The 27,919-nt window shown below is 41.6% G+C and overlaps 1 protein-coding gene across 1 annotated transcript in view; it reads left to right on the top strand.

Moving 5' to 3' along the window:
- myo15a (myosin XVA) overlaps positions 1-27,919 on the top strand; it is a 160,530-nt gene that overhangs the window by 17,970 nt on the left and 114,641 nt on the right. Inside the window, exons 2-4 of the mRNA XM_033040947.1 lie at positions 328-450; positions 21,127-21,209; positions 24,410-24,473. Of these exons, the coding sequence (XP_032896838.1) occupies positions 328-450; positions 21,127-21,209; positions 24,410-24,473 (270 nt within the window). The remainder of the gene's footprint in view (positions 1-327; positions 451-21,126; positions 21,210-24,409; positions 24,474-27,919) is intronic.

The following is a 27,919-nucleotide window of genomic DNA, read 5'->3' as shown; positions in this document are numbered from 1 at the left end:
AAGGCATCATTGCACACTCAAAGCACACATGGACATGTTTACCAGGTTGTGATCAAGTATCAGTTATGCGTCGGTATTAATAAGCAAAGATTAATCATGCAGGGTTGCTTACGAGTTTAGATCCAGGCTCAATTCAATTTCTCGGCATGCTAACCCTTCCAGTTTGATCAGACAATTCAATAGATATTGGTGTTAAATTAAGAGCTTTTCTAGTCTGTGGATGAGCACCATGAAGGAAGTGCATTTCCTCACTGAGATGTCAGTAAATTACTTGAAATCATGTTTAAAACCGACTGATTCATCTTCCTTTCTGTTCTCCTTCTGTAGGGAATGCCAGTCTGGTTTGACATTGGGAGGGAATACCTGCTTCCAGGTGTTATCAAAGAAAAGAAAATAGCCACAGGAAAGTCAGGAACATTTCTCACAGTGAGAAACCTCTTGGATGCAAAGGTATGTGTAAAAATGCCAAGGGTTTATGGATTGTCATACAACAGTCATGCTCAAACCTTTTGTGGGGAGAGCCAGAATAATATCCAAAGCACGTCTGAGACCTCTTAGGGGACTTTCTAAGTTATAATTAGCAAGATTTTCAATCTATTGTATTGAAATAGATGATCGGCTATGATGGTATTAATGGCTGACAAGGCTCAAAGAGTTAAATGGCCTACAATTGGTTCTATTCTTCCATATTTCATGGTTCATCAATGACAGGAGCAAAATTAGGCCATTCGGCCCATCAAGTCTACTCCATTCAATCATGGCTGATCTATCTTTCCTTCCTAACCCTATTCTCCTGCCTTCTCCCCGTAAACCCTGACATCCATACCAATCAAGAATCTACCCATCTCTGCCTTAAAAATACCCATTGACTTGGCATCCACAGCCTTGTGTGGCTATTAATTCCACAGATTCACCACCTTCTGACTAAAGAAATTCCTCCTCATCTGCATAAGTTACATTTCCACATAGCAGTCCTCATTCACATAAATGATTTCATCAAATCCCAAGTATAAGCAGACATTTGGCGGCACTCCTCCCACATGCAATTCAATATCACTCTCAGCATCCTTGTCTCAAACATATTCAAGCACTCAACTGTTTATATATGCCACATGTCACATTCTGCTGAACAGCAGAGAGTCAAACCAATAGAGCATTCGCCATTTGTGTTATTAAACGATTATTGATATGGAACTAATCCGTGTTAATTAATGATCTCCTGCTGAAAATGGATGGCAGCAAACCAAAAACTTAAGGAGTCCCACAATTGAAAAGAAACCCAGAATGGGATTGTTATCCAGTTCCCAGGCTGTAATAAGGCATAGTGGATTGCCACTCTGTCCTATTTTAGTTTTAATGTGTTTTTCAGTACTTACGTGTAAACATGGTGATTGACAGTGTATAGTGAATTAGTTAAAACCAATGGTGTGACTACGAATGATTCAGGTCTGTATCAAGTGACACCATTGAGACTGAAATTAATGTGGTGTAACACCTGATTGATTTACAGTCGTATGATATAGCATGGTTATCAACAAAGCCTTGGGTCAGTTACCGAATACTTAAGGAATTAACATCAACGTTAAGACAGAGCCAAGACTGATATCATTCCTCTAAGTCTTGTCAATGCATAATAATGACTAGATTGGTTTACCAGTAAACTCAATGAGATGAGGTGAGTAATTTGAAACTTCCTGGCTAGTTTCTCATTGCCTTCTTCCTTCACCATCCCATCGAGTAACTTTTTAAAAACGTCTGTGCTCAAAATGTAAATTGGCCAAAATGTCAATTTTCCCCGTCTCTTATTTTAGTCCGTGTCAGTTAGCATCAGGTGAGCCAGCTTTTGACATATTCTATTTATAAAGCCTTGTAAATTTTTAATGAAACTCATTAACTCTCTTTTGTTACAAGTGACTGCACATATTTTTCTTTTCTGAAACATACATAATCACATACAGTAGGAACAGCTTGTTTCCTAGTCGGCAGAGAAGAACGAGACTAATAATCGTCTCTTGTTAGAAAGCTCTGACAGGAAATTTACTCTGTACCAATTTAGGCCAACCGACGTTAAACATTAATGAATACGCAGCAACTTGAGTACAAAGTCTTTGATGAGCATTTGATGCATTCAGAGACCTGGATGTCTTGCTAAGTCCACACTATCGTATTAGCATTTGAGTCAACCGAGGACACCTAAAACAAAGCTAAATAATCTGTTCATTATTTTTTAGCAATTTTCATTCTTATTTTGGTTTTCTAGGCTTTGGTGGCTTTTCTATATATCTTGGTAAGAATTTAATATTTAAGTTGAAAATTGCACCATAGCATTTTCCATAAGTGTGCAAATGATTGGAGGATGGAGGATGAAGCTCATCTGAAACGTAACATGTTCTAGTACTCAGTTTCCAAAATATGGTACATCTGAACAGATAAGTCGTTAGTACGTAGCCAGCTGATCACACTAATAGGGGATAGGACATTACCACTTTTGTTGCTCTCAAACCACAACCTCAGATTTGAAAATCATGTCCTTCTCACTGAACCATGATGAAACCAGAAAAAATAACTGGATTTTGCAATTGGACAAATCTTAAGACACTTGGCATTTGATGATGAATCATTGGACCTTTTTTTAAGTTGCAGTTCCTACAGCTATACCAGTTGAGGACTCTGGGGGGAAAAGAAAGACGCAAAGTCCAGAAGTAACAAAGTCCGGCACCTCATTCCATAAACCCACCACCCTCTGTGTGTAAAGGTTGCACCTCAGATTCCCACTAAATCTTTCCCCTCTCATCTTAAACCTATGTCCTCTGGTTCTTGACTTCCCTACTCTGGGGAAAATACTCTGTGCATCTACTCGATCTATTCCCTTGATGATCTTACATGCTTCTATAAGATCACCTCTCATTCTCCTACTCTCCAAGGATTACAATCCTACCCTGACCAACCTCTCCCTATTATCGCTCAGGTCCTCAAGACCTGGCAACATCTTTGTAAATCTTCCCTGCACTCTTTCCAGCTTAACAACATCTTTCGTACAGCAGGGTGACCAAAAACCGAACACAATACTTCAACAGTGGCCTCACAGAGCCTTGTGCAGTGGATCTTCAATTTTCTTCATTGCTTCTATGCAACGAGATGTCACTCCACTATAATTAGCCTTGTGATTTTAAACCTTCAGATGGAAAACTGTAAAAACTAAGAAAACCCTGAACTTTCAAAAAGGAATAGAGGTTATTCACTAACTGATCACTTTGCACGCAGTGAGTACCAATATTGCTGCTCAAGAAACTGATAGGAATTCAAGGAGTCATTGCAATACGGCAGAAAGACTTCAATCTATTGACTCCATTCCAGTTCTCCACGGAGCTTTCCCATTAGTACCATTCCCTTTCTCAATTCCATATCCATGGAAATTTTTTCCCTTAAATATCTCATAAACTTGAAGTCACCACCCTATTACACTGCAAATTTCAGGTCATTACCATTCACTGTGCAACAAAATATCATGACTCTTATTTCTCCTAGTATCTTCTGCCTAGAACATTGATACGAACCTGTTGCCCTTGCGCTATCAGCTGATTTTGCTTTGCCTACTTCATCCAGACTTGTTTGTATTCGCATGGTTTCAAATGACATAGAAGGAGGTCAACCCATCAAATCTTTGCCAACTCTCCAAGCTAATTAACCTATGAGCACATCTTTGGAGGGACAGGACGTCAGGAGTGAGTCCAGGGATTTAGAAGTATGAGACAGAAGTATTGTTGCTGTGCCACTGTGCTGCCCTTGTATTTTATATACCACTGTCAAATCTCTCCTCAACTTCCTTTGATCTTAGGGAAATAGCCACGTTAAGCTTGTAGCTAAACAGTCTCGATCCAGGAACCATTCTAATAAATCTCCTCTGCACCCTTTCGAGATCTTTTGCATACTTCCCAAAGTATAGTGACCAGAACTGGTCACAATAATTTAGTTGTAGCCCAACCAGAGGCTTATCAGCATAACTTTATATTCAGAATGTCTATTATGATGCCCCAATATCTCATTTGCTTTTCAAACCACTCTGTAATCATTACCTGGCACACTTAGACTTGACAACAATGCAAATTGCAAGGAACAGCATCAACCACTTCAACGTGACTTTTCTTCACGTAACAAAAGCTTTTAACTATATCAACTGAGAGTGATTGTGGAGAACTGTCTCAAATTTGCCTGAATTCATAAATCTCTCTCCATTGTACATATGCTACAGGATGACATGCAAGCGATGATTCTCACTGATACATCTGACAGGACCCAATCTCAGTGCAGACTGGGGTCAAGCAAGGCTGTGTCATTGCTTTAACTCTCTTCTCACATAATATTGCATATCACCTCCAATAAGCTTCCCACTGGAGTACAGCTAGCCTACAGGATGAATGGAGAAATTCAACCTCTGTCATCCTCACTGTAGAACCAAAATGGCTCTAATTTCAATAACTGAGACGTGATACCGGTATATGCTTGTATTGATAAGCTGAACTTGATAAGTCTTCTTGATACATTTACTGGAACATTCAGGACACTAGGCTTTATCCACAGTATCTGCAAAAGGAAGTTCCTCAACCAACCTGCTCTGCTACACTACACCATCTCTGACAATAAATTCCACGGCTCCCAGAAAAACTGTGACTCATGAGCCAATTCTAAGCAGATATCAATGAAGGATTTAACTGCTGGCTCTTGTGCACCAACACTTTGGCTATCTGCGTAAAAGAGTTTTTGCAGATCAAGATTTTAAAAATCAGCATTAAACGCATGCATTAATGATCCTTGCATTCCTACATGTTGTGGAGACATGGACTCTCCACAGCGAGCATCCCTAAACACTGGAGAGATAATGCCACTATTATCTCCATAAAATAAATTCATATCCAGGATGCGCAAACCAACATCAGAATCGATATACTTGGAATCTAATCTCAGCTGGCTGCTGTGGTCAGAACGCATCATTCACATGCCTGGCACAACGCTCATGAAATCAGCATCCTACTCCATGCTCCAATACAGCAAGGGATTACTGGGAGGAGAGATAAATATTTCTAGGATGTTCTCAAAGCCTCCTTCAAAAAAAGTTGCATCCTCACGGACTCATGGGAATTCTGGCCCATGCCTAATCAAAGCACAGAAGGAGCTCCCAGGATGGAATTCAAAACCTTGAGCTTCGTCTTTTGGAAGCCAAGTAAAAAATCATTAAAAGCAAAGTTTACTGTCCAAACTAATCAAACACCTCCTACCCCACTAATGCAAAGTCTCTGGATTCCATACAGGCCTTATCATCAACCTCAGGTCCCACAGCACTCGGGTGAAAGCAAGTCATTCTCAGCCTCAGGGGACTGCCTGAAAAGATGGTGTCCTGGCATTTTCAATGATCTCCTGGGTTCCCCTGTTCTTAATCCTTAGTCCCATGCCAGTAAATCGTATTGGCACTCCCATCCCTTCTGCATCACCTCGCTGTTCTCCATATTGAATTCCATCTGCTATCTGTCTAGTCATTCTACCAGCCTATCTATCTATGTCCTTGAATTCATTGCCTGTTTCTCACAAATTCACAAGATGAGTTGTCCATTCAGTTTATGCACATTGCAATTTAAAGTCAAGTTGCATGCTGACCGTGTGCAGCTGTCGTTCTGAAAGATGTGGACACACGAGACTGCATATGCTGGAATCCTGAGCAACAAACAATGTGCTGGAGGAACTCAATGGGTCGGGCAGCACCTGTTGAAGAGATGGACAGATAATGACCCAGAGTCGAGATCCTTCTTCAGACTGTTGTATCGGAAATGTCAGATAAATAACTATCATTCTTTTTCTAATTCTTTGCATGTTTTTCATCCACTATTCTATTTCTCCTCTTCAAATTCAATTACAGCCCTCTTGATGTTTGACGCCTGTGCTTCATTGTCATGGTTCATAATACAGCCCTGGACTCTGCTTAGTATCTCCCTTCTGCCGAGTAAACTTTGAAAATTACCACCTTTGGCTTTTCTATCATTCTTCCTGTTATATTAATTTTGTCTCCAAAGTGTTCTGAAACATTCCTTAATAAAAAAAAGTCAAGTGCACAGACTGTAGATTTAATCATTATACAGTTGATTGAAAACATTAAAGAAAATTATTAAAATATGGAACATTTCAAGAAAATTGGTATTCCTTCAATCCTAAGTACAAGATCTTGAATGAGATGAAATTAGGTCACAATGTTAAATTTCTGCTGTGGCTGATCTGAAGTTTATGCATTCAGATGGTTTCATGGCTTTTAAGTCCTGAGTTTTGTCAAACACTGTTTCTCTATCTTTTCTTTTTGTTTGGGAAGGTCTACTCTGGCTCTCGGCTAATGTACAAACGGTTCAGCCCACTTGCATTATTCATATGGTAAAAGGCTAGATAGCATTACACCAAAGCACTGGGACTAACATTAATGGTCCTTCAAGACATCGACAGCAAAAGCAAACCAAATGTGAGGTGTTTATGTACAGCAACAGGAGATTTCACTGATGCATGTTTGAAATGGGAAATGTGGAAATAACTAATTGTTAACCTGCGTTGGTCTTGCTGATCAAGTTAAAGGAAAGATGCAAGTATCGGCTGTGTCATGTTCTCCAGCTAGCAGCTGTGCAGAGCAGACTTGAAACTAATACAACAGTTGCTGCAACTTCCATTCTCAAGCTCAACTATGGATGCAGAAAGCAGATTTATTTTAGAAGAAGAATCAACTCCCGCCCAGAGGTGTATTCTTGGATGCTAATGTATTTTGAGAACTTTATTTTTGATCCATCCGCTTCCTTGTTGATGTGAATAACTATTTTGGTGAGATAACTTACTAATATCCTTTATAATTAGTGCTGAAGTTAACATAATTTAGTCTTGTGGTAAATTCCCGATGTCCTGGATGTTTCAGTAATTTAGCTTGCGTCGTGCTTTGCATCTTGGCATTTAATTACTGTCTCTAGCTGTGGAAGAGAATCTTGCTGTGAATGGATTTCCTGATACTGACATTTGTATGGTTGAGAGATCAATGAAATGGAATGCATTAATGTAGCTGCTGGCACTCGGCAGAGCTTCAATGGAGCCTTGAGGAAAAACTGTAATTGTCACTGAGTATGACTCTTATCAGAAATCACAATGCCAGGCAAAAAAGGTGATACAAAAGCAACAAAGAAAGGAGGCAAAGAGATAAAGGAGCCAGAGAAAAGCAAGAATGCTGACAAAAAGACTTCAGAGAAAGGAAAAGCTGCTGCGAAAGATGTTCCCAAGAAAGGGAAAGAAAACAAAAAAGGTAAAGGTAAAGAGGAACCTAAAAAAGGGAAAGAGACTAAAAAACCCCAAAAGGCCATTACCAGTGATGAATCAGAGGAAATGTCTGAAGTGGAAAAAAGTGCTGATGAAATCGAAGAGAATGAAGAATTAAGTGAAATAAATGAGGAAGAAACTGAGATGGATAGTGTTATGTCATCATTAAAAGGGAAAAAGGCAGCAGCTTTTAAAGGAAAAGCAAAACAAGGTGGTCGGAAAGGTAAAAAAGGTTATTCTGAGACCGAAGAGACAGAAGAGACGGATGGAACAGAATATAATGAAAATAAGGAGGAAGAGGAAGATGAAGAGGAAGAAGAGACAGTAAAACATGGTAAAAAATTAAAACTGAAAGGAGCCACAAAAGCTCTCGGAGGCTTTGGCAAACAAGGGAAAAAGGAACGCAAGAAAGACTTGCATCTAAAAGGAACTTCGAAAGTTGTTATGGGACTAGCAACAGGTGGAAAGGCAAAGAAAAAGAAAAGAAAAGATGATGCAATAAGCCACTTGATGGGGGCTTCAAAGGCTGTGGGCTTAAAAGCATTTCAAGGCAAGACGGAAAGGATTGCTCAGAAAAAATCCGTAAAAGGTATCAAAGCTGCCTCTAAACTTTTCATGGGATTTGGTAAACGCCCATTTCATGCAAAAAGTTCGAAAAAACGTAATTTAAAAAGTACCTCAAAGATGTTTATGGGCTTTGGAAGAAATAAAATTCCGAAGGCCAAGAAGAAGTCAGCTGGAGTCTTGAAGAATACATCGAGGCTCATGATGGGATTTAAATCAAGTCTAAAGAAGAAACAGGCTGAAGCAGCTCCTGGAGGGCCGAGAAAAGCATCGTTCCTCTTGATCCGTTTGGGAGATAAAGCTGGATCAGCTGAGAAAACTGAAAAAGCACCGGGGAAAAAAGGTCTGGGGAGACTGTTCAATAAAACCTAAATTTGGATTTGGAACTAAAAAGAAAATTGACAATGCCAAATTTAAACCCAGTGCTCAGCTCCTAGGTCGGATGTCTTCTGCTGCCAACTGGCTCACCAGGAAATTTATCTCCCGAAAGGCTAAATATGGAATGCCAATGAGGGGTTCAGTGAAAGGAATTGGATCCACGGCTTGGTTTTCTAAAATTGGAGCCCAAAAGTTACCATTCCCACCTGGCGATGAAGTCCTGCAACACAGAGCAAAAATGATGAAGAACTTCAGAAAACAACATGCGCGGAGCCAGGATCAATATGGTCACGATGATGGTTATGAAGGTAGAGGAAGGATCCACAACAGGATGTTGCAAAATCACTTCAGGAATCCAGGACCATTTCCCTCATCGAGAACTTTTCAACAATATGATAACTATGATGATGAAATGGAATATTATGACACACCAGTTGAGCAATACGATGGTTACTATGAAGGCCCAGAACATTTTGCTTACGACTACCCTGAAGAGTATGGATATTATGATGATGAAACCGAATATTATGATTATCCTGGTACGGATTATGAACATGAAACTGAATATTATGATTCATCCTTCGGACATTTGCAACCTGAGCAATATGACTATGATGATGATGATGAAATGAATTATTATGAGACTCATAATAGCTATTATCCTTATGACCAAAATGATTACTATGAACATGATGTGGAATATGATGTACCTATTCAGTATTCATCACCAGATCAATATTCATATGTGGAAGATGGAATGAATTATTATGAATCCCCTTACGCACAATCTGCAGAGTTTGATCCTTATCTGGGGGATCCATATTCATCACAAAATTTTGGCTATGCGTTTAATTATAGCGAGCATGAAGGGTCACCATTCCTTGAGTCATCTTACAATCAGTTTAGCTATCCAATGAGTGATATCGAAGAACAAGAAGAAATGGACAGCATGTCCGATTTTCAGACTGGTGGTTCTCCATGGATGCATCAGCAAAATACAGAAATGCCACTTTCTTTTCCCAGAAAATACAGACTTTTTCCAAGACCACAGGTTAGGTTATTTGGACATGAAAAACTTGAAGTCCCAAGGCTGCCTTCACCATATTCAATGTCAAGCGGCTTTGAATATTCCCCAGAGGAAAACGAACCACAGGATTATTCCTTCGCATGGAACACAGAAGAATCAAGTTCAACTTCTTCAAGTCAATATCTTCAGCAATATGGTTATAATGCCCCATTGAGGTCACAGTCACCAGGGAGGCAACCTGACTATTTCGCAGAGCACCAAAACAGATCTTCACCCATGCCATCATCAAATCGCTTTAATAGACCAATACCAGCAGAACACATGACACAGCCATCAGTACGACATATGAGCCCTCCACTTTCACCTCAGCCACATTTAAGACATTTTGGAAGTCCTGCAGGCAGACATCCAATAAGACCAGCGTCACCACGGTTACCTATTAAACAAAGAAGTTTTTCACCATCTCCACAACCATCAGTCAGACAGTTTGGCCACCCTAATGATACACCAAGGCTATCACAGAGGCCACTTGATTTGAAAGGATATGAATCACAAAGGCCTCCATTCCTAAATCAAAGCTCACCCAAAGCTGTAAGAAAAGCTTTATCCCCTCAGCCACCACGGAAACATTTTGGCTATCCAGTCGAGGGGGAAAGCCAAAGATCACCCTCACCACGACTTTCTCGTAGAAACTTTGGCCCTCCATCATCTCCTCACCCATCAGTTAGACATGTGGGAAGATCTCCTCAGTCAAATGTCAGGATGTCAGGCCAAAAAAGAGAGTCAGCAGAACTGGCTCCACACACAGTTTATCCCAATTTGTTTAAACGCTTTGGCCGGCCTTCACCTGTAAGTCATCCTTCACCAAAAGCCTCGATAAATCGAAATAATCCAGCATCCTTTCATCAATCAGCAGGACAAAATGTTGGCAGTTTTATAAAAAGGGATTCACAACATTTACCTTCACCAGTGTTGCCATTGAGACAACATAAATCACCTTCTCCACACTCTCCATTCAAGACGTTTGGTCGCAAAGCAACAACTTCTGATAGATCAAATTCATTTCAACATTTTGATCAGCCTCATCATGGTGAACGACAAAGGCCACCTTCACCTCAATTATCATTAAGACGACGTGGAGAATTGTCTTCTCCACAGCCTTCTTTAAGGATGGTACCTCATGGAGAAATCAGAAGACCACCTTCTCCACAGCCATCCTTAAAGCAACGATCAACTCCAAGCAAGCAAGCAATGAAAATGTTTGGCATTAAAGCCTCAGGAGTCAATGTCTCCAAGCCAGCTCCTAAGCATCCATTTCTAAGACCGTTTGGCCAACGAAAGAATGAGCCCCAAAAGCCACCATCGCCAAGGCCATCAATTAGAAGGTCACCATCACCAAGTCAAAGCAGAGGAGAAAATCACGATTCAATGTTTCATAAACAATCGGTCTCTCAACGAAGTCCTAGACAAGATGGTATTTCTCCTTATCCTTCAAAATTTGGTTCTAAAAGAGGTATGACAGATTCTTCCAAAACAAATTTTGGAAATCCTTTTTTGAAACAGTTTGGCCACCCTCCAGTAAATGATCAATACAGGACAAATTCTGCACAGCCAGCAATGAGAGATCATAGACCTTTTCCAGATTCATTTGTGACTCAAAGACCTTCCTCGCCTCAACCATCACTGAAGCAAAGAGGCAATCACCCAAGTGTTAAATTATCTCCGAAGTTGTCCCATCCACAAGCATCAAAACCTTTTGGACGAAATCCATTTGCAAAGCGTAGTGGTCTCCCTGCAGGCCCAAATTCAGAAGGTCTTTCTTCAGATATAAAGGCCAGCCCTACAAACCCTTATTTGAAGCGTTTTGGTCAGCCTCAGGCTAGAGAACCCCAACGGATGCCCTCTGTAAGACAATCATTTAAAAAAGATATTCAATCAGATCAAAACATTGGGCAAACTTCCCTAAAATCATCATTTAAAAAGCCAGGAATATCAGTGCCTGTCCAAGGATTCCAAAGACAACCCTATCAACAACCATCTTTCAGGCAAAGTGGATTGTCAGGAGAACCAATGAGCTCCACAATGGCACCCAGTCAAAAGTCAAAATTCAAAATGTTTGGTTCAAAAACCCCACAAGCACAAACTACAAAATCAAACTCTGGGAAAGGGTTCTTAAGACATTTTGGAAAACGCAAGAGTAGTGAATTCCAGCATTCCCAGTCACCTCGTTCATCAGTTAGGCAGAGAAGTCCCCCTGGATCGCAGAGGCAACCTTCACCACAGCCATCAATAAGATCGGAAAGAAAGCCAATGAGTCTAAGACAACCCTCAAACCCACCTTCTCCACGTTTGTCTATGAAACAGGCAGGAACACCCATGGGCCCTTTGCACTCACCTCCTGCAAGTCCCCAAATGAAGATGCATGGTCAAAGGAATATTGTAATGCAAGGTAGAAGGCCGCCTTCACCCAAGCCATTATTTAAACATTTTGACTCCAAAACACGCCAGCCAATGGCCCCACAATTTTCTCACAAGCAGGCAGTTGAGCTCTTGGAGCATCAATCATCTTTGACTCAAAAGAGACCATTTAATGAGCAGCGCTATCCACCAGCTGAACCTCACACATTTAACCAGCCTCCTAGATTACAGTTTCAGAAACCTGCTTCACCCAGGTTATCTGGGGAACATCCAAAGCCAATGGATCATCCTGACGACGGAGAAGGTATGATGGGAAGGTATGCAGTGGTGCTACCTCGTGTACACTCAGTACGCAACCGAGCCTCACATGCTCCTCGTCACCATCAGTCGAATTACCATTGGTCTCAAAGCGATTCGAGGAAAATGGCTGGTGCACGCCCAGCACGAAAGGACTTGCAGCACCAACCGCAGCAAAGTATTTCAAAACACTCACTTTACAGGCAGGAAAATACAACCGTCCCAATGGTGCCAGGTCCTGTTCCACGTAAAATCAGTTCCCATGATTGGGAAGAGGATTATGACAATGAAAAAGGAATGCCTTGGTTTAATAAGGTAAACCATTTCTATAAATACAACTTGTGCATGGCTGGGCAACATTTAGTGAGGGATTACGGAGAATGGAGCATGAGTAACATGGAAATCGATAATTTGGTTTGTGGAGAGGGGGAAAAATAGATGGGCACGGTAGGTGTTTGTAAAGTTTGCAAGTCAAAAGAATGCATTTGCAAGTTGGTGCATATGGTAGCAAAAAGGAAACAATGTTTGGCTTGATTATCTATTTAAGGTGGTTTTGAAATAAAGTTAATGGACTGAATGCACAGATAGACATGTGGGAGTATAATATTGTGGCTGTTATGCAAACATGTCCCAAAGAAGAGGAGGGATACCACCTTAAAGTTCCTGCTTACAGGTTTCTCAGACAAGAAGCGGGGCGGGGGGGAAAGCAGAATGTAGCAATAATGATTAATAAAACTAATACAGTGAGCATTCCTCGAAATTGGAAAGGTTTACAAGTGAGCTCGCAATAAATCAACCTTTGAACCTTTGAACCTTTGAGTCACTGCTTAACATGGAAGATGTATTTGGATCTGTGAGTAATGATAGAGAAAAGGTAAAAGGACAAGTGTCGCATCTCCTGTGGTTGGAATGCTGAGAGTGACTGCATCACATTGAACGTGGCAGTAATTATGGTGAATTGACCTATTGAATTTGGAGCTGGATGGGATTGAATAAAAGGAGGAAATGCTCTCCTACCTCTGAGAAATGGGGTGAGACAGAATTGCAGAAAATGGAACAGGTTCAGTTGAGTGCCCTGTCAGCTTTGGAGGGGAGATCACAATTTAGCAAATTGAATATACCTTGGAAGATCCGGTGTCATTGTACATAGAACATAGAACATAGAAGAGTACAGCACAGGAACAGGCCCTTCAGCCCACATGATGCCAAGACCAACTCTAATCTCATTGCACATCATCCTTACTCCTCCAATCCCTGCATGTGCATGTGCCTACCCAAAGTCTCTCAAACGCCACTATCTTACCTGCCTCCATCACCAACCCCGACAACCTGTTCCAGGCACTCAGTATTCTCTGCGTAAGAAACCTTTGTCCCTCTTACCTGAAAGCAACACCTTCTAATAGAGTAGATATTTTCATCCTGGGGAAGAGAGTCTGTCTACACTACCTAGGCCTCTCATAATTGTATAATATAACAACAGAGCTAGAGAAACTGATGAGCAAGCAAGAGAAGAAGAGGTGCGGTCAAGATAGATTTGGAAATCTGTGGGCTTTATATTGGGTATTAGTCATTAGCAGATAGAAAAGTTGGGATAGTGTCAGCAAAGGTGATGGAAAATTTGAGTTCAGTATAAAGACAGGAAATGGGAAAATAGAGAAAGAGGGAAGGGAGGGGGTGTGAATAGGACTGAAACAGCTTCCATATATCCCACAAAGAGACGTGGGAACCACAAGCCATGTAGGCCGCAGAGATATTATTGACGTGAATAGAAAGAAACTTGATGAGGGGAGAAAAAATAGTGTTAGCCAGACAGACGTATATGTGCTACAGGACAAGAATAGGCCAAAACTACGAGTTTCCAAGAATAGATCTTCGCATGATCTTAGGATCTTCAGAAATAAGTAAAAACCAGCTCTATTTGATTGGGGTGCAGTGTGCTTGGAGGGTGCAGAAAGACCTTCAGAAGACGTGAGTTTGGTGACTGTCCAGTTCTTATGTTCATTGATAGGATCATGTATGGATTTCTTCACAGTCTTATATCATCCACAATCAGTAATCCGTGCCTGCCTTCTCCCCATATCCATTGGTTCCGTTAGCCCCTAGAGCTCTATCTAACTCTCTTTTAAATTCATTCAGTGAATTGGCCTCTACTGCCTTCTGTGGCAGAGAATTCCACAAATTCACAACTCTCTGGGTGTAAAAGATTTTTTCTCATCTCAGTTTTAAATGGCCTCCTCTTTATTCTTAGACTGTGGCCCCTGGTTCTGGACTCCACCAACATTGGGAACATTTTTCCTGCATCTAGCCTGTCCAGTCCTTTTATAATTTTATATGTTTCTATAACATCTCCTCTCATCCTTCTAAATTCCAGTGAATACAAGCCCAGTCTTTCCAATCTTTCCTCATATGACAGTCCCGCCATTCCAGGGATTAACCTCGTGAACCCACGCTGCACTGCCTCAATGGCAAGAATATCCTTGCTCAAATTAGGAGACCAAAACTGCACACAATACTCCAGATGTGGTCCACCAGGACCCTGTACAACTGCAGAAGGACCTAAACTCAAATCCTGTTGTTAGGAAGGCCAATAAAGCTTCTTCACTGCCTGCTGTAACTGCATGTTTACTTTCAGTGACTGCTGTAGAAGGACACCCAGGCCTCGTTGCACTTCCCTTTTTCCTAATCTGACACCGTTGGGATATTAATCTGTCTCCTGGCCACACACTCATCTCCCTGCTACCTTCAGGTAGAAGGTACAGGAGCCTGAAGACTGCAACAACCAGGTTCAGGAATAGCTACTTCCCCTCAGCCATCAGGCTATTAAACCTGGCTCGGACAAAACTCTGATTATTAGCAACCACTTTCTGTTATTTGCACTACCAGTTTATTTATTCATGTGTGTATATATTTATATCATGGTATATGGACACATTTATCTGTTTTGTAGTAAATGCCTACTATTTTCTGTGTGCTTAAGCAAAGCAAGAATTTCATTGTCCTATACAGGGACACATGACAATAAACTCACTTGAACTTGAACTCCTTGTTCTTGCCCCCAAAGTGGATAACCTCACATTTATCTACATTGTACTGCCTCTGCCATGCACCAGCCCACTCACTCAACCTGTCAAGTCACCTTGCAACCTCCTAGCATCCTCTTTGTAGTTCACACTGCCACCCAGCTTTGTGCCAGCTGCAAACTTGCTAGTGTTAGTTTTAATTCCATCATCTAAATCATTAATATTGTAAATAGTTGTGACCTCAGCACCAAGCCTTGCGGCACTCCACTCGCCACTGCCTGCCATTCTGACAGGGACCCGTTTATTCCTACTCTTTATTTCCTGTCTGCAAACAATTCTCTATCCATGTCAATACCATGCACTCTAATTTTGCCCACTAATCTCCTGTGGGACCTAATCAAAGGCTTTTTGAAAGTCCAGATACACTACATCCACTGGCTCTCCTACATTCATTTTATTTGTCACATCCTCCAAAAATTCCAGAAGATTAGTCAAGCAGGATTTTCCCTTCATAAATCCATGCTGACTTGGACCAATCCTTTTACTGCTATCCTAATGTGCTGTTATTGCTTCTTTAATAATTGACTCCAGCATCTTCCCCACCACCGATGTCAGGCTAACTGGTCTGTATTTCCCCGTTTCCTCTCTCGCTCCTTTCTTGAAAAGTGGGATAACATTAGCTACCCTCCAATCCACAGGAACAGATCCTGAATCTATAGAACATTGGAAAATGATCACCAATGTGTCCACGATTTCTAGAGCTACCTCCTTGAGTACCCTGGGATGCAGACCGTCAGGCCCTGGGGATTTATCAGCCTTCAGTCCCATCAGTCTACCCAATACTATTTCTCGCCTAATGCAAATTTCTTTCAGTTCCTCTGTCTCCCTAGATCCTCTGTTCTCTAGTACATCTGGGAGATTGTTTGTGTCTTCCTTAGTGAAGACAGAACCAAAGTACCTGTGCAACTCTTCTGCCATTTCCTTGTTCCCCATAATAATTTCACCTGTTTCTGCCTTCATGGGATCCACATTTGACTTTACTAATCTTTTTCTCTTAACATACCTAAACAAGCTTTTACAATCCTTCTTTATATTCTTGGCCAGCTTATCCTCGTACGTCATCTTCTCACCCCGTATTGCCCTTTTTGTTACCTTCTGTTGTCCTTTGAAAGTCTCCCAATCCTCTGGCTTCCCATTACTCTTTGCTATGTTTTACATCTTTTCTTTTACTTTCATACCGTCCTAACCTCCCTTGCCAGCCACAGTTGCCTCTTACTCCCCTTAGAATCATTCTTCCTCTTTGGAATGAAATGGTTCTGCACTTCTGGACTATGCCCAGAAATTCCTAACATTGCTGTTCCACCGTCATTCCTGCTAGGATCCTTTTCCAGTCGACCTTGGCCAGCTCCTCTCTCATGCCTTCATAGTCCCCTTTGTTCAACTGCAACATTGACACTTCTGATTTAACCTTCTCCCTCTCAAATTGCAGATTGAAACTTATCATATTATGGTCACTACCTCCAAGCGGTTCCTTTACCTTGAGTTCCCTTATTAAATCTGGTTCATTAGACAACACTAAATCCAGAATTGCCTTCTCTCTGGTAGGCTCCATTACAAGCTGCTCTAAGAATCCATCTCGGTGGCACTCTACCAACTCCCTTTCTTGGGGTCCAGAACCAACCTGAATTTCCCAGTCTATCTGCATATTGAAATCTCCCATACTTTGCTACATGCCAATTTTAACGCTTGCTGCAACTTGCACCCTATATCCCGGCTACTGTTTGGGAGCATGTAGATAAGTCCCATTAGTGTCTTTTTACCTTTACAATTCCTCAATTCTATCGGCAGCGATGCTACATCATCAGTCCCTATGTCACCCCTCGCAAGGGACTGAATTTCATCCCTCACCAACAAAGCTACCCCACCTCCTCTGCCCACCTGCCTGTCCTTTCTATAGGACGTATAACCCTGAATATTCAGTTCCCAGTCCCGATCCTCCTGCAGCCATGTCTCTGTAATCCCCAAAGTCATATCTACCAATCTCTAGCTGAGCCTCAAGCTCATCCACTTTACTTCTTATACTTCACGCATTCATATATAATACTTTTAATCCATTGCTCACCTCACCGATTCCTATTTCACTTGGCCATACTCTCCTATTCCTTTGTGAGTTTTCTGTCCCGTTAATTCTAGTGTCTTTTTTAACTTTTACCTATAGAAACATAGAAACATAGAAAATAGGTGCAGGAGTAGGCCATTCGGCCCTTCGAGCCTGCACCGCCATTTAATATGATCATGGCTGATCATCCAACTCAGTATCCTGTACCTGCCTTCTCTCCATACCCCCTGATCCCTTTAGCCACAAGGGCCACATCTAACTCCCTCTTAAATATAGCCAATGAACTAGCCTCAACTACCTTCTGTGGCAGAGAGTTCCAGAGATTCACCACTCTCTGTGTGAAAAACTCTCGTTACCTTTAACTCCATCCTTTTATTTCCAATTTATCTCCCCCCCACCCTCCCCCCAAACAACAAGCTTTGATTCATTTAACCAGATTTTTCAAACCACAGAATAAGTTAATTGGCTACCTTCATGGTTAATTTGTAACTGAAAATACGTGGTTATTCCAGCGCTGGAATGCTGAAAAGTTCATTGTCAGAATGCCAGTCAACGAAGTGATAGCAGTAACAATAGACCAGGAGTTTTAATTAGAAGATAACAAGGCCTGTTTTTGAAGTATTGTTCCTGTCACAGTTACATGAGACTCCCAATCTAGTGATCAGGCATTTTATATGGTATACATTTACCTGTTGATCAGAGTGAGCTTCAAATTAAATGTTAGAGTTGGATTGTGCTTCTGGAGTAGGAAATGACAGGTCAGGATCTGTTTCTAGCTTGACCTGCCGCTTACAAATTGATATTGGTCAGAGGCAGTGTACCAGTTAATTCATGCAGCTTACAGCCGCATATTTATAGCAGGCAGTTCATTAAGGCTTTACTCACTCCATGTAGTCTGTCTTCCCAGGTTAGAGTGACGCCACTCATCAATTTAGGTTAGATGTGGTCAGCAATAATTTTTGTTGTTGTCTTTTTAGCGATAGTGAGCTCATGCTAATAAATCAGTCATTGTTGATGGTGCTTATCTGAAAATTTGATTCTCCATGAATTCATAATCCGGTTCGCATTAACCAGTTCCAGAACTTACATCAACATTTATATTCCCTCAAGTACTTCCTGTTCTGGACCCTGTAACATACAAATTCCTCACTTTTTACATACACTGTTATAAAACAATTCACCCTCATGCATACATTGTGAGAATGTTTAAAACACTAGATTAAGATGAGCTGTAGGTCATTCAGCCCTTCATCAAAATCATGACTTATTATATTATTTTCCTGCCACAACACGGCATTGGGGGTTCAGTATTGATGTGGATAGAGAACTGGCTGGCAAACAGGAAGCAAAGAGTAGGAGTAAACGGGTCCTTTTCACAATGGCAGGCAGTGACTAGTGGGGTACCGCAAGGCTCAGTGCTGGGACCCCAGCTATTTACAATATATATTAATGATCTGGATGAGGGAATTGAAGGCAATATCTCCAAGTTTGCGGATGACATTAAGCTGGGGGGCAGTGTTAGCTGTGAGGAGGATGCTAGGAGACTGCAAGGTGACTTGGATAGGCTGGGTGAGTGGGCAAATGTTTGGCAGATGCAGTATAATGTGGATAAATGTGAGGTTATCCATTTTGGTGGCAAAAACAGGAAAGCAGACTATTATCTAAATGGTGGCCGACTAGGAAAAGGGGAGATGCAGCGAGACCTGGGTGTCATGGTACACCAGTCATTGAAAGTAGGCATGCAGGTGCAGCAGGCAGTGAAGAAAGCGAATGGTATGTTAGCTTTCATAGCAAAAGGATTTGAGTATAGGAGCAGGGAGGTTCTACTGCAGTTGTACAGGGTCTTGGTGAGACCACACCTGGAGTATTGCGTACAGTTTTGGTCTCCAAATCTGAGGAAGGACATTATTGCCATAGAGGGAGTGCAGAGAAGGTTCATCAGACTGATTCCTGGGATGTCAGGACTGTCTTATGAAGAAAGACTGGATAGACTTGGTTTATACTCTCTAGAATTTAGGAGATTGAGAGGGGATCTTATAGAAACTTATAAAATTCTTAAGGGGTTGGACAGGCTAGATGCAGGAAGATTGCTCCCGATGTTGGGGAAGTCCAGGACAAGGGGTCACAGCTTAAGGATAAGGGGGAAATCCTTTAAAACCGAGATGAGAAGAACTTTTTTCCCACAGAGAGTGGTGAATCTCTGGAACTCTCTGCCACAGAGGGTAGTCGAGGCCAGTTCATTGGCTATATTTAAGAGGGAGTTAGATGTGGCCCTTGTGGCTAAGGGGATCAGAGGGTATGGAGAGAAGGCAGGTACGGGATACTGAGTTGGATGATCAGCCATGATCATATTGAATGGCGGTGCAGGCTCGAAGGGCCGAATGGCCTACTCCTGCACCTAATTTCTATGTTTCTATGTTTCTAACACCATGTTCTGATTCCTCTCATATCAAAAGATCCTTCAATCTCAGTTGTGAGTGAATTCAATGACTTAAGCATCCACAATCCTCCAAAACTTTGCTATCTTTTCATTGAAGATTTCTTCCCATATTTCAGTCATAAGTTTTCTACCCCTCATGATGAGGTTATTAATCCTAGATTTTTAATTCTGGATGCCTGCCTTGTTGAACTCTGCAAGAATACATTTCAATGAGGTCACCTCACATTCTTTAACTCTTGTTGTATGACCGACCTGCCATTCCAAGAATCAATCTGAAGAATTATCACTGAACTTCCGAAATAGCAAGTATTCTTTCTTTAGGTAAAGAGTCCAAAATTATACACGCATTTCAGATGTGGTCTTGTCAAGGCCCTACATAATTGCAATAAGGTGTCTTTATTTCGGTACTCCTTACAAATTTATTTTACTTCCTTCTTTACCTCGGACCCTTGATTTTAAAGAATTTTTGTGCCCTTTTTTGTGAAGATAGAAACAAAGGATTTGTTAAATTCGAGTTTCATTTTCTTTATAATATTATACATTTTCCAATCTCTGTCAATAAGGACTTATGTTTGCCTCAGTAGTCCTTTGTTTTTAACAGACTGTTTTCAGGCTGCTTATTCCTCTTAAATTTTATGTTCCATTTCTTTAGCAGTTCTAGTTGTAGACAATAGGTATAGGAGTAGGCCATTCGGCCCTTCGAGCCAGCACCACCATTCAATGTGATCATGGCTGATCATCCCCATTCAGTACCCCGTTCCTGCCTTCTCCCCATACTCCCTGACTCCGCTATCTTTAAGTGTCCTATCTAGCTCTCTCTTGAAAGTATACAGAGAACTGGCCTCCACCGCCCTCAGGTGGAGGCAGAGAATTCCACAGACTCACAACTCTCTATGTGAAAAAGTGTTTCCTCATCCACGTTCTAAATGGCTTACCCCTAATTCTTAAACCGTGGACCCCGGTTCTGGACTCCCCCAACATCGGTAACATGTTTCCTGCCTCTAGAGTGTCCAAACCCATAATAATCTTATATGTTTCAATAAGATCCCCTCTCATCCTAAATTTCAGAAGTCTGGTGAGGTGATGACGATAGGAGAAGAGGGGAATGTGGATGGTTTGACGGATGATTGTCCCCAATCCTTTCCACTCATCAATTTAATTTCATGTCAAGTATCTTGTGTTTTATGACTATTGACAGATCAATTTCCTTTCGGGGTAAATAAAGTTCTATCGTATCGTATCAATTGCTTATTGGAGTGAAGGATAAGGGGGAAGGTTTGGAGGGAAGAATGATTCGAAGGTGCAGGGGTAAATGGAAATGTGGAGAAAGGAGAAGAATATAGAGGAAAGGGATGAGTGGCGGGAAGATGGGTGCAAATGAGAAGTCGGAGAGGAGTGAGTGAAAAGAAATGAAGAAAAGGAAGATCAAACTTGGTTTAAGGAACGTTTGAAGAACAAACTAATATTAATTTGCAGTTTGCCCGCAAGAGGTTTAATTGCTTTTGCCGTTGTGATTTGTACTTGGCTCTAGATGTACTCCCTGGGTACTCAACCCTTGGTGCAATTTCGGAAACACCTAGAAGAAGATGGAATTGAAGATATGACTCAGCTAGAGTAAGTTTATTTAAATTCAATACTCCTGCATGATTGACATTTACTCATCATACACATATATCGCAGGTCATCGGACACAACCTTTCATTGTTCTTTTCCTCCAAAGGTTCAAAGGTTGATTTATTGTCACATACACCTAGATGTAGTGAAATTCTTTTTGCCAATGCAGCACATTAAAAAGGAATACAAACATAACAATAATAAATAGCTTTAACATAAAAAATATCCCCCCACAATGGTTCCCATTATGGGGGAAGGCACAAAGTCCAGTCCCATCCCCAATGTCCACCCATAGTCTGGCCTATTGAGGCCTCCACAGTTGCCTCTACGGAGGCCCGATGTTCCAGGCCGTCCTCGCCGGGTGATGATGTTCCGGCGTCGGGAGAGTCCTCCAACCTGCACTATGCTAATTATTAGGTATTAGCACCTTCATGATTCGCATACCCATTACATAAGCACTGCCAGTTCCTCATAGCTTTCTAAACTTAACCCAGCAACTGGCCACAGCCTTTGCTGACATCTTCAACCTCTTCTACAGTCATCTGTCTCCATTTGCTTCAGGGAAGCCTCCATCATTCCAGTTCCCACCAAAAAATAAAGTGACCTGTCATCATGACAGTCGCCCAGTAGATCTAACATTGACCATAATGAGATGCTTTGAAAGATTTGTATTGGTTCACATTTGCACCAGTCCTTTGGACAATCTAGACCCACTGCAATTCACCTGCAAGAAAATAGATTGAGGAGGATGGCAAGTCTCTTGCATTACCTTAAATCCTGGATCACCCTGACAATAATGGGCCTGTCCCACTTAGGCGTGTTATTTCAGTGACTGCCGGCGACTGTCATAGACGTAGCAGGTCGCCGAAAACCCCCTACGACAATGTCTATGACAATGTCTACAACAACCTACCACCTAGTCGATGTCAAGCTAAGGCAAGCTAACGACAACCACCAACCCATTAGGACGTCCACCTATGACCAAACCTACGACAACCTACGTCCGCCCGCGACAAGCTACGATAAGGTAAGACAATTCAGTCGCCGGTACCTGTCGCCGGTTGACGTAGGTCGAGGTAGGTAGTCGCCATTGGAATTCACCGAAGTCAGCACCGGCGACAACCTACATCATCCTGGCGACAACCTGCGTCATCCCTGTGACAACCTACGACAGCACCTGCGTTAGGAGAAGACAAGCCAAGACAAGCCCACGGTCGCCGACTGTCACCGAAAAGTTTTGAACATTTCAAAATCTAGCGGCGACCAGAAAAATGCTATGATTCTTTGGGAGATTGAGGAGGCTATTCACGACCATACAGGCGACACCCCGGTGACCATGTGGCAACAGCCTAGTCGCATGTAGTGGCCTAACAAATTGCCTAAGTCAGACAGGGGCATAAGAACACTTATGTCAGATTCATTGATTACAGCTCAGCCTTCACTAACATATTATGTTAGCTTAACGTAATAAGCTTATTCTTTAACTTCTGGACTTTGGCCTTGGGGCCAACATCTGCCACTGTCTTCTGGACTTCTTGATTGGCAGATCTCAGTCAGGTAGCATTGAACATAACGTTTCCACCCTCCAGACCCTCAACACTGGTGCCCCTCAGGGTTGGGTGTTTCAATCCATTGTTTTACTTCCTCTACACCCATAACAACGTGGTCAAGTACAATGCCAATGAGATCTTTAAGTTTGCCGATAATACCACTGTTGTCAGCTGAATCTACAAAAATGAGACAAAGTACAGGAAAGAGAAAGAACCTAGTGTCATAGTGTCACGATAGTAACCTAGCCCTTAACATCAGCAAGACGAAGGAGTTGGTTGTTGATCTAAGGAAGTGAGGGGGTGAATAAATCCCTGTCCTCTTCAATTGCACTGCTGGAGAGATAGTCGACCATTTAAAATTCCTAGGAGGGAGCATCACCAGCAACCAAACTTGGTCCATTCCCACTTATATGGCGATCAAGAAAGCGCATTAGCGTATTTACTTTCATAAGCATCTGATAAGATTCAGTGTGTCCACAAGGATTCTCTCAAAATTCTGCATATGTGCTGTAGAAAGGATCCTGATGGAATACATTCTGAAGAAGGGTCTCGACCCAAAATGTCACCTATGTCCTTTCTCCAGAGATGCTGCCTGACCCGCTGAGTTACTCCAGCTTTTTGTATCTGATGGAATACATCTCAAACTGGCATGGCAACTGCTCTGCTCTTGATCGCCTGAATTTGCAAAGGGTGGTGAACACAGCCCAGTCTATCTCAGGCTTGTCACTTCATTGCATCGGGAAGGCTGGATATACCATCAAGGATGTCTGCCATCCTAGTTATTCCCTTTACTCTCTTCTACCTTTTGGGAGAAAATACAGGACTTTGAAAGCTCAGACGTCCTAACTTAAGAACAGCATCTTTCTCACTGGTATCGATCTGAAACAATCACCTCTATTACATACATTCCTGGAGATGCTGCCATGTGCTCTTACTCTTAACTCTACCTAATTAGGTTATTCCGTTCTTATACTTTATTATTCTATTGCACTTTTCTGATTTTGTACAACAATCTTGCACCATCTTGCTGTTTTGCACTTGTAGTTGTATTTATTGTTTTATTTATCACTATTACTGTTTACTCTGAAGTTCGTGTGAATAAGCAATTTTATTGCATCCTGGTGCATATGACAACAAACTAATTTGAATCTGAATCTGAAAACTGAAGCCTTGCTCGTAGGTGGACAGAAATGCTGGAGAAACTCAGCGGGTGAGGCAGCGTCTATGGAGCGAAGGAAATAGGCAACGTTTCGGGCCGAAACCCTTCTTCAGACATACCCTTGCTCATAGTCCTGGTTGGCTGGGAGAGGACTGCTCATCCGCCCAGCTTACTCTTGAGCAAAACTGCAAAATGCAGATGGCACCACTCAACCTCGGTTGGAGTGAAAGCCACTCAATGTAATGTAATATGTATGTTGAGGATTCACAAAAGAGAGAGTCATTACAAACCTATTAGGGCAGTCCATAATAATTTTACTGACATGCAGATGCAGACCGTTATGCATGGAGGCTTCATGTTGTAACCAGCTATTAGATGGAATGTGCGTAGATACTTAAGCAATGCACTGTGGCACAGTGCCATTAAGAGAATGCCTTAATGTTGTGTTCTTCTAGTTACTGAAGGTCTTTGTGATATTTCTATACTTCCAGAGACCTACATGATGGTGCAGTGTTGTACAATTTAAAGAAGAGGTTTGAAAAGCAAATGATATATGTGAGTACCAAAATGTTTGTTGTGATGTGTTATTAGAGCTGGTAAAGCAAGCTCACCAAGCTCATATTGTTTGGAGTAAGGGTAATCGGTTAATGAAGTGAATATGATCGGTCCAAACCACCATGTAATATAGTTTTAAAAATAAGAGTTTATGTAATGTTTCTGTCTGTATTTAATCTAACTAGGAAGGAACCCCTGTTAGATTCAGGCAGATAATTCATTATGAAGCAAGCAGATAATATAAGAATTTGGAAATTTACAGGAGACAACAACCAAATATAAAACTAGAAAAGGAAATGATATAGTCAAAGGAGAGCACATTCCTGGAAGAAAATAAATTTAGTTGTAATAAAAAGTGAAACTTGTGGGAAAACTGTTAAATAAGAGAATACACCAGTCACAGGTAAATTTGAAACTGGAGAGTGAAAACTGGACATGTCTTCCAAAACAACAACAATGCAGAAAAAAACATTGTGACAAAATTGTTGAACTTAGCTTGAATGCGTGAACATATTAAAATGTAACAATACTCAAAGGAGAAGCATTGATAACCCAACTCCCTAATATCAGTTTGTATCACCCTTTCTGCTAGGTATGTTTTATTGGCTATTTCTAACGACTTTTGTCTAAATATCTTACATCAAGCAAGAAATTCCATTACCCAGCTAGAAAGAAATGTCGCTGTGCAGTTGTGTTTGTATTGTTTTTGAGCACAATCTTGGGTATTTCAGCACTCACTGGGAAATTTAACTCTTGGCCTTTTAGTAGGATTTTAGTTTTTCCAAGCATCTGTTTTTGAATCTTTCATAGTAATGCAATGTGCAAAATTAATCTGCAATGAGATTTTCAAAGTCATCGTCTGAAAAGGTGAAGGTCTTGTTACTCATAGAAAAGCCTCTTAATGTAATCTCCCCAATGACTCCTGGGAGTCTCTGTGCCATGGCTACACAAATGGAAATGGAGCGTTGAGGATGGTTTTTAGATCCACAAGAGCACACAGATGCTCTGTGCAAATGTGGAAGGAGCTGACTACTTCACAAGCGATCCAACCCAGCCCATCTGTCCTATTGGCCACCACCTACCCTTCCAATGGAAATGTCAGTGGATCATAAAATAGCCTCATTCGGCACTTAGATCCCACAACATGCGGTGGAAGCAATCCTGAAGGACTCCATGAAACGACGCAGACTGTTTTCTGAGCCCAATCCAAGATATGTGACTTCTTGCAACCCCAAATGCATGCCCTAAAGGGGCACAGTGGTGGAACTGCTGTCACAGTGACAGAGACCTGGGTTCGATCCTGACCTCGGGTGCTGTTTGTGCGAAGTTTGTATGCTCTCCCCGTGACTGTGAGGATTTTCTCCTGGTGTTCCGATTTCCTCCCACATCTCAAAGACATGAGGGTTTGAAGGTTAATTGGCATATGTAAATTGCCCCTAGTATGTAAGACATAGGTCTAGTGGACGGTCGATCAATGGTCAGCCTGGACGCTGTGGGCTGAAGGGACTGTTTCTACACTGTATCTCTAAACTAAAATACAGCCTCACGTGTGTTTTATGCTTCCAGATACCTGATCCAGATTGGAGGTTGCAGAGAGTTTGCTTAATCTTCCAATTTCTCCTGGATATAGAAAATGTACCAGAGTACCAGCAAAACTGAAAATGTTACACAATTTTTCAGAAACTACATGCCAAACAATCATAGGAAAGCAGTGACAGGATCAGTCAAAGTCAGCATGGATTTCTAAAGGGGAAATCATGCTTGACTAATTTTCTGGAATATTTTAAGGATGTAACAAGTAGAATGGATAAGGGAGAGCCAGTGGATGTGGTGTATCTAGACTTCCAAAATGCCTTTGACAAGATTCCACACAAGAGATTAGTGTGCAAAACTAAAGCACATGCTGTTCCTACTTTGAGGAAGGACATTATTGTTATTGAGGGAGTGCTGTGTAGGTTCACCAGCTTAATTCCCGGGATGGCAGGACTGACATATGATGAAAGAATGGGTCGACCTGGCCTGTATTCACTGGAATTTAGAAAGATGAGAGGGATCTTATAGAAACATATCAAATTCTTAAAGGATTGGACAGGCTAGATGCAGGAAAAATGTTCCCCATGTTGGGGGAGTTCAGAACTAGGATCACAGTTCAAGAATAAGGGGTAGACCATTTAGGACTGAGATGAGGAAAAACTTCTTCACCCAGAGAGTTGTGAATCTGTGGAACTCTCTGCCACAGAAGGCAGTGGATGTTTTCAAGAGAGAATTAGATTAAACTCTTAGGGCTAAAGGAATCAAGGGATATGGGGAAAAAGCAGGAACGGAGTACTGATTTTGGATGATCAGCCATGATCATATTGAATGGTGGTGCTGGTTCAAAGGGCCGAATGGCCTACTTCTGCACCTATTTTTCTGTTTCTAGGCCAGTCAGTTGAACTATGGTCATGGGGAAGCTTTTGGAGACAATAATCAGGAAAGAAAATTAATCGAAGTTCGAGAAGTTGGAGTTAATAAAGGTGAACTGGTGATAATATGGAAAAGGCAACATTTGTTTGACCATAGATAGACACAAAAAGCTGGAGTACCTTTGGCAGGCCAAACAGCATCTCTGGAGAAAAGGAATAGGTGACGTTTCGGGTCGAGACCCTTCTTCAGACTGAGAGTCAAGGGAAAGGAAAACGAGAGATATAGACGGTGATGTAGAGCGATATAGAACAAATGAATGAAAGAAATGCAAAAAAGTAACAATGATAAAGGCAACAGGCCATTGTTAGCTGTGAGCTCGGTGAAAACGGGTACAGCCAATGAAACTCAACAAGACGACTTTGAAGCTGGTACGACTCTGGTGGGGGCGGGATGGAGAGAAAGGGGATGCAAGGTATACGAAGTTAGTGAAATCAATATTCATACCACTAGGTTGTAAGCTGCCCAAGCAAAATATAAGATGCTGTTTCTCCAATTTGCGTTTGGCCTCACTCTGACAATGGAGGTGCACAGGACAGAAAGGTCAGTGTGGGAATGGGAAGGGGAATTAAAGTGTTTGGCATCCAGGAGATCAGGTATGTCCAGGCGGACTGAGCGAAGGTGTTCAGCGAAACGATTGCCCTGTCTATCTCGTCAATGTGCAAGAGTCCCTTAACAAACATTTGTTTGGCCATTTGTTTGACCATTCTTTTTTGTAGCTATTTCGTGAGGTGAGAGAGAAAGTTGATGAAGGGAATGCAATCAGTGTCATCTACATGCATTTTCAGAGAGCATTGGACAAAATCCCATATAAAACTTTGATTAGTAAAATTAAAGGATAAGGGATAAAATAATCAGTGGTAACATGGATAAGAAATTGGCTGGGTACAGTGCTGCGAGAGTCATAATAAACAGTTGTTTCTCAGACTGGCAGATACTTCCCCAGGAATCAGTACTGGGACCACTGTGTTTTCCTGATTTAT

The sequence above is a fragment of the Amblyraja radiata genome, chromosome 22, assembly GCF_010909765.2.
Source record: "Amblyraja radiata isolate CabotCenter1 chromosome 22, sAmbRad1.1.pri, whole genome shotgun sequence".
Classification (NCBI taxonomy): Eukaryota; Metazoa; Chordata; class Chondrichthyes; order Rajiformes; family Rajidae; genus Amblyraja; species Amblyraja radiata.
The sequence above is the reverse complement of the archived record's forward strand: the minus strand, read 5'-3'. Positions and strand labels throughout refer to the sequence as shown.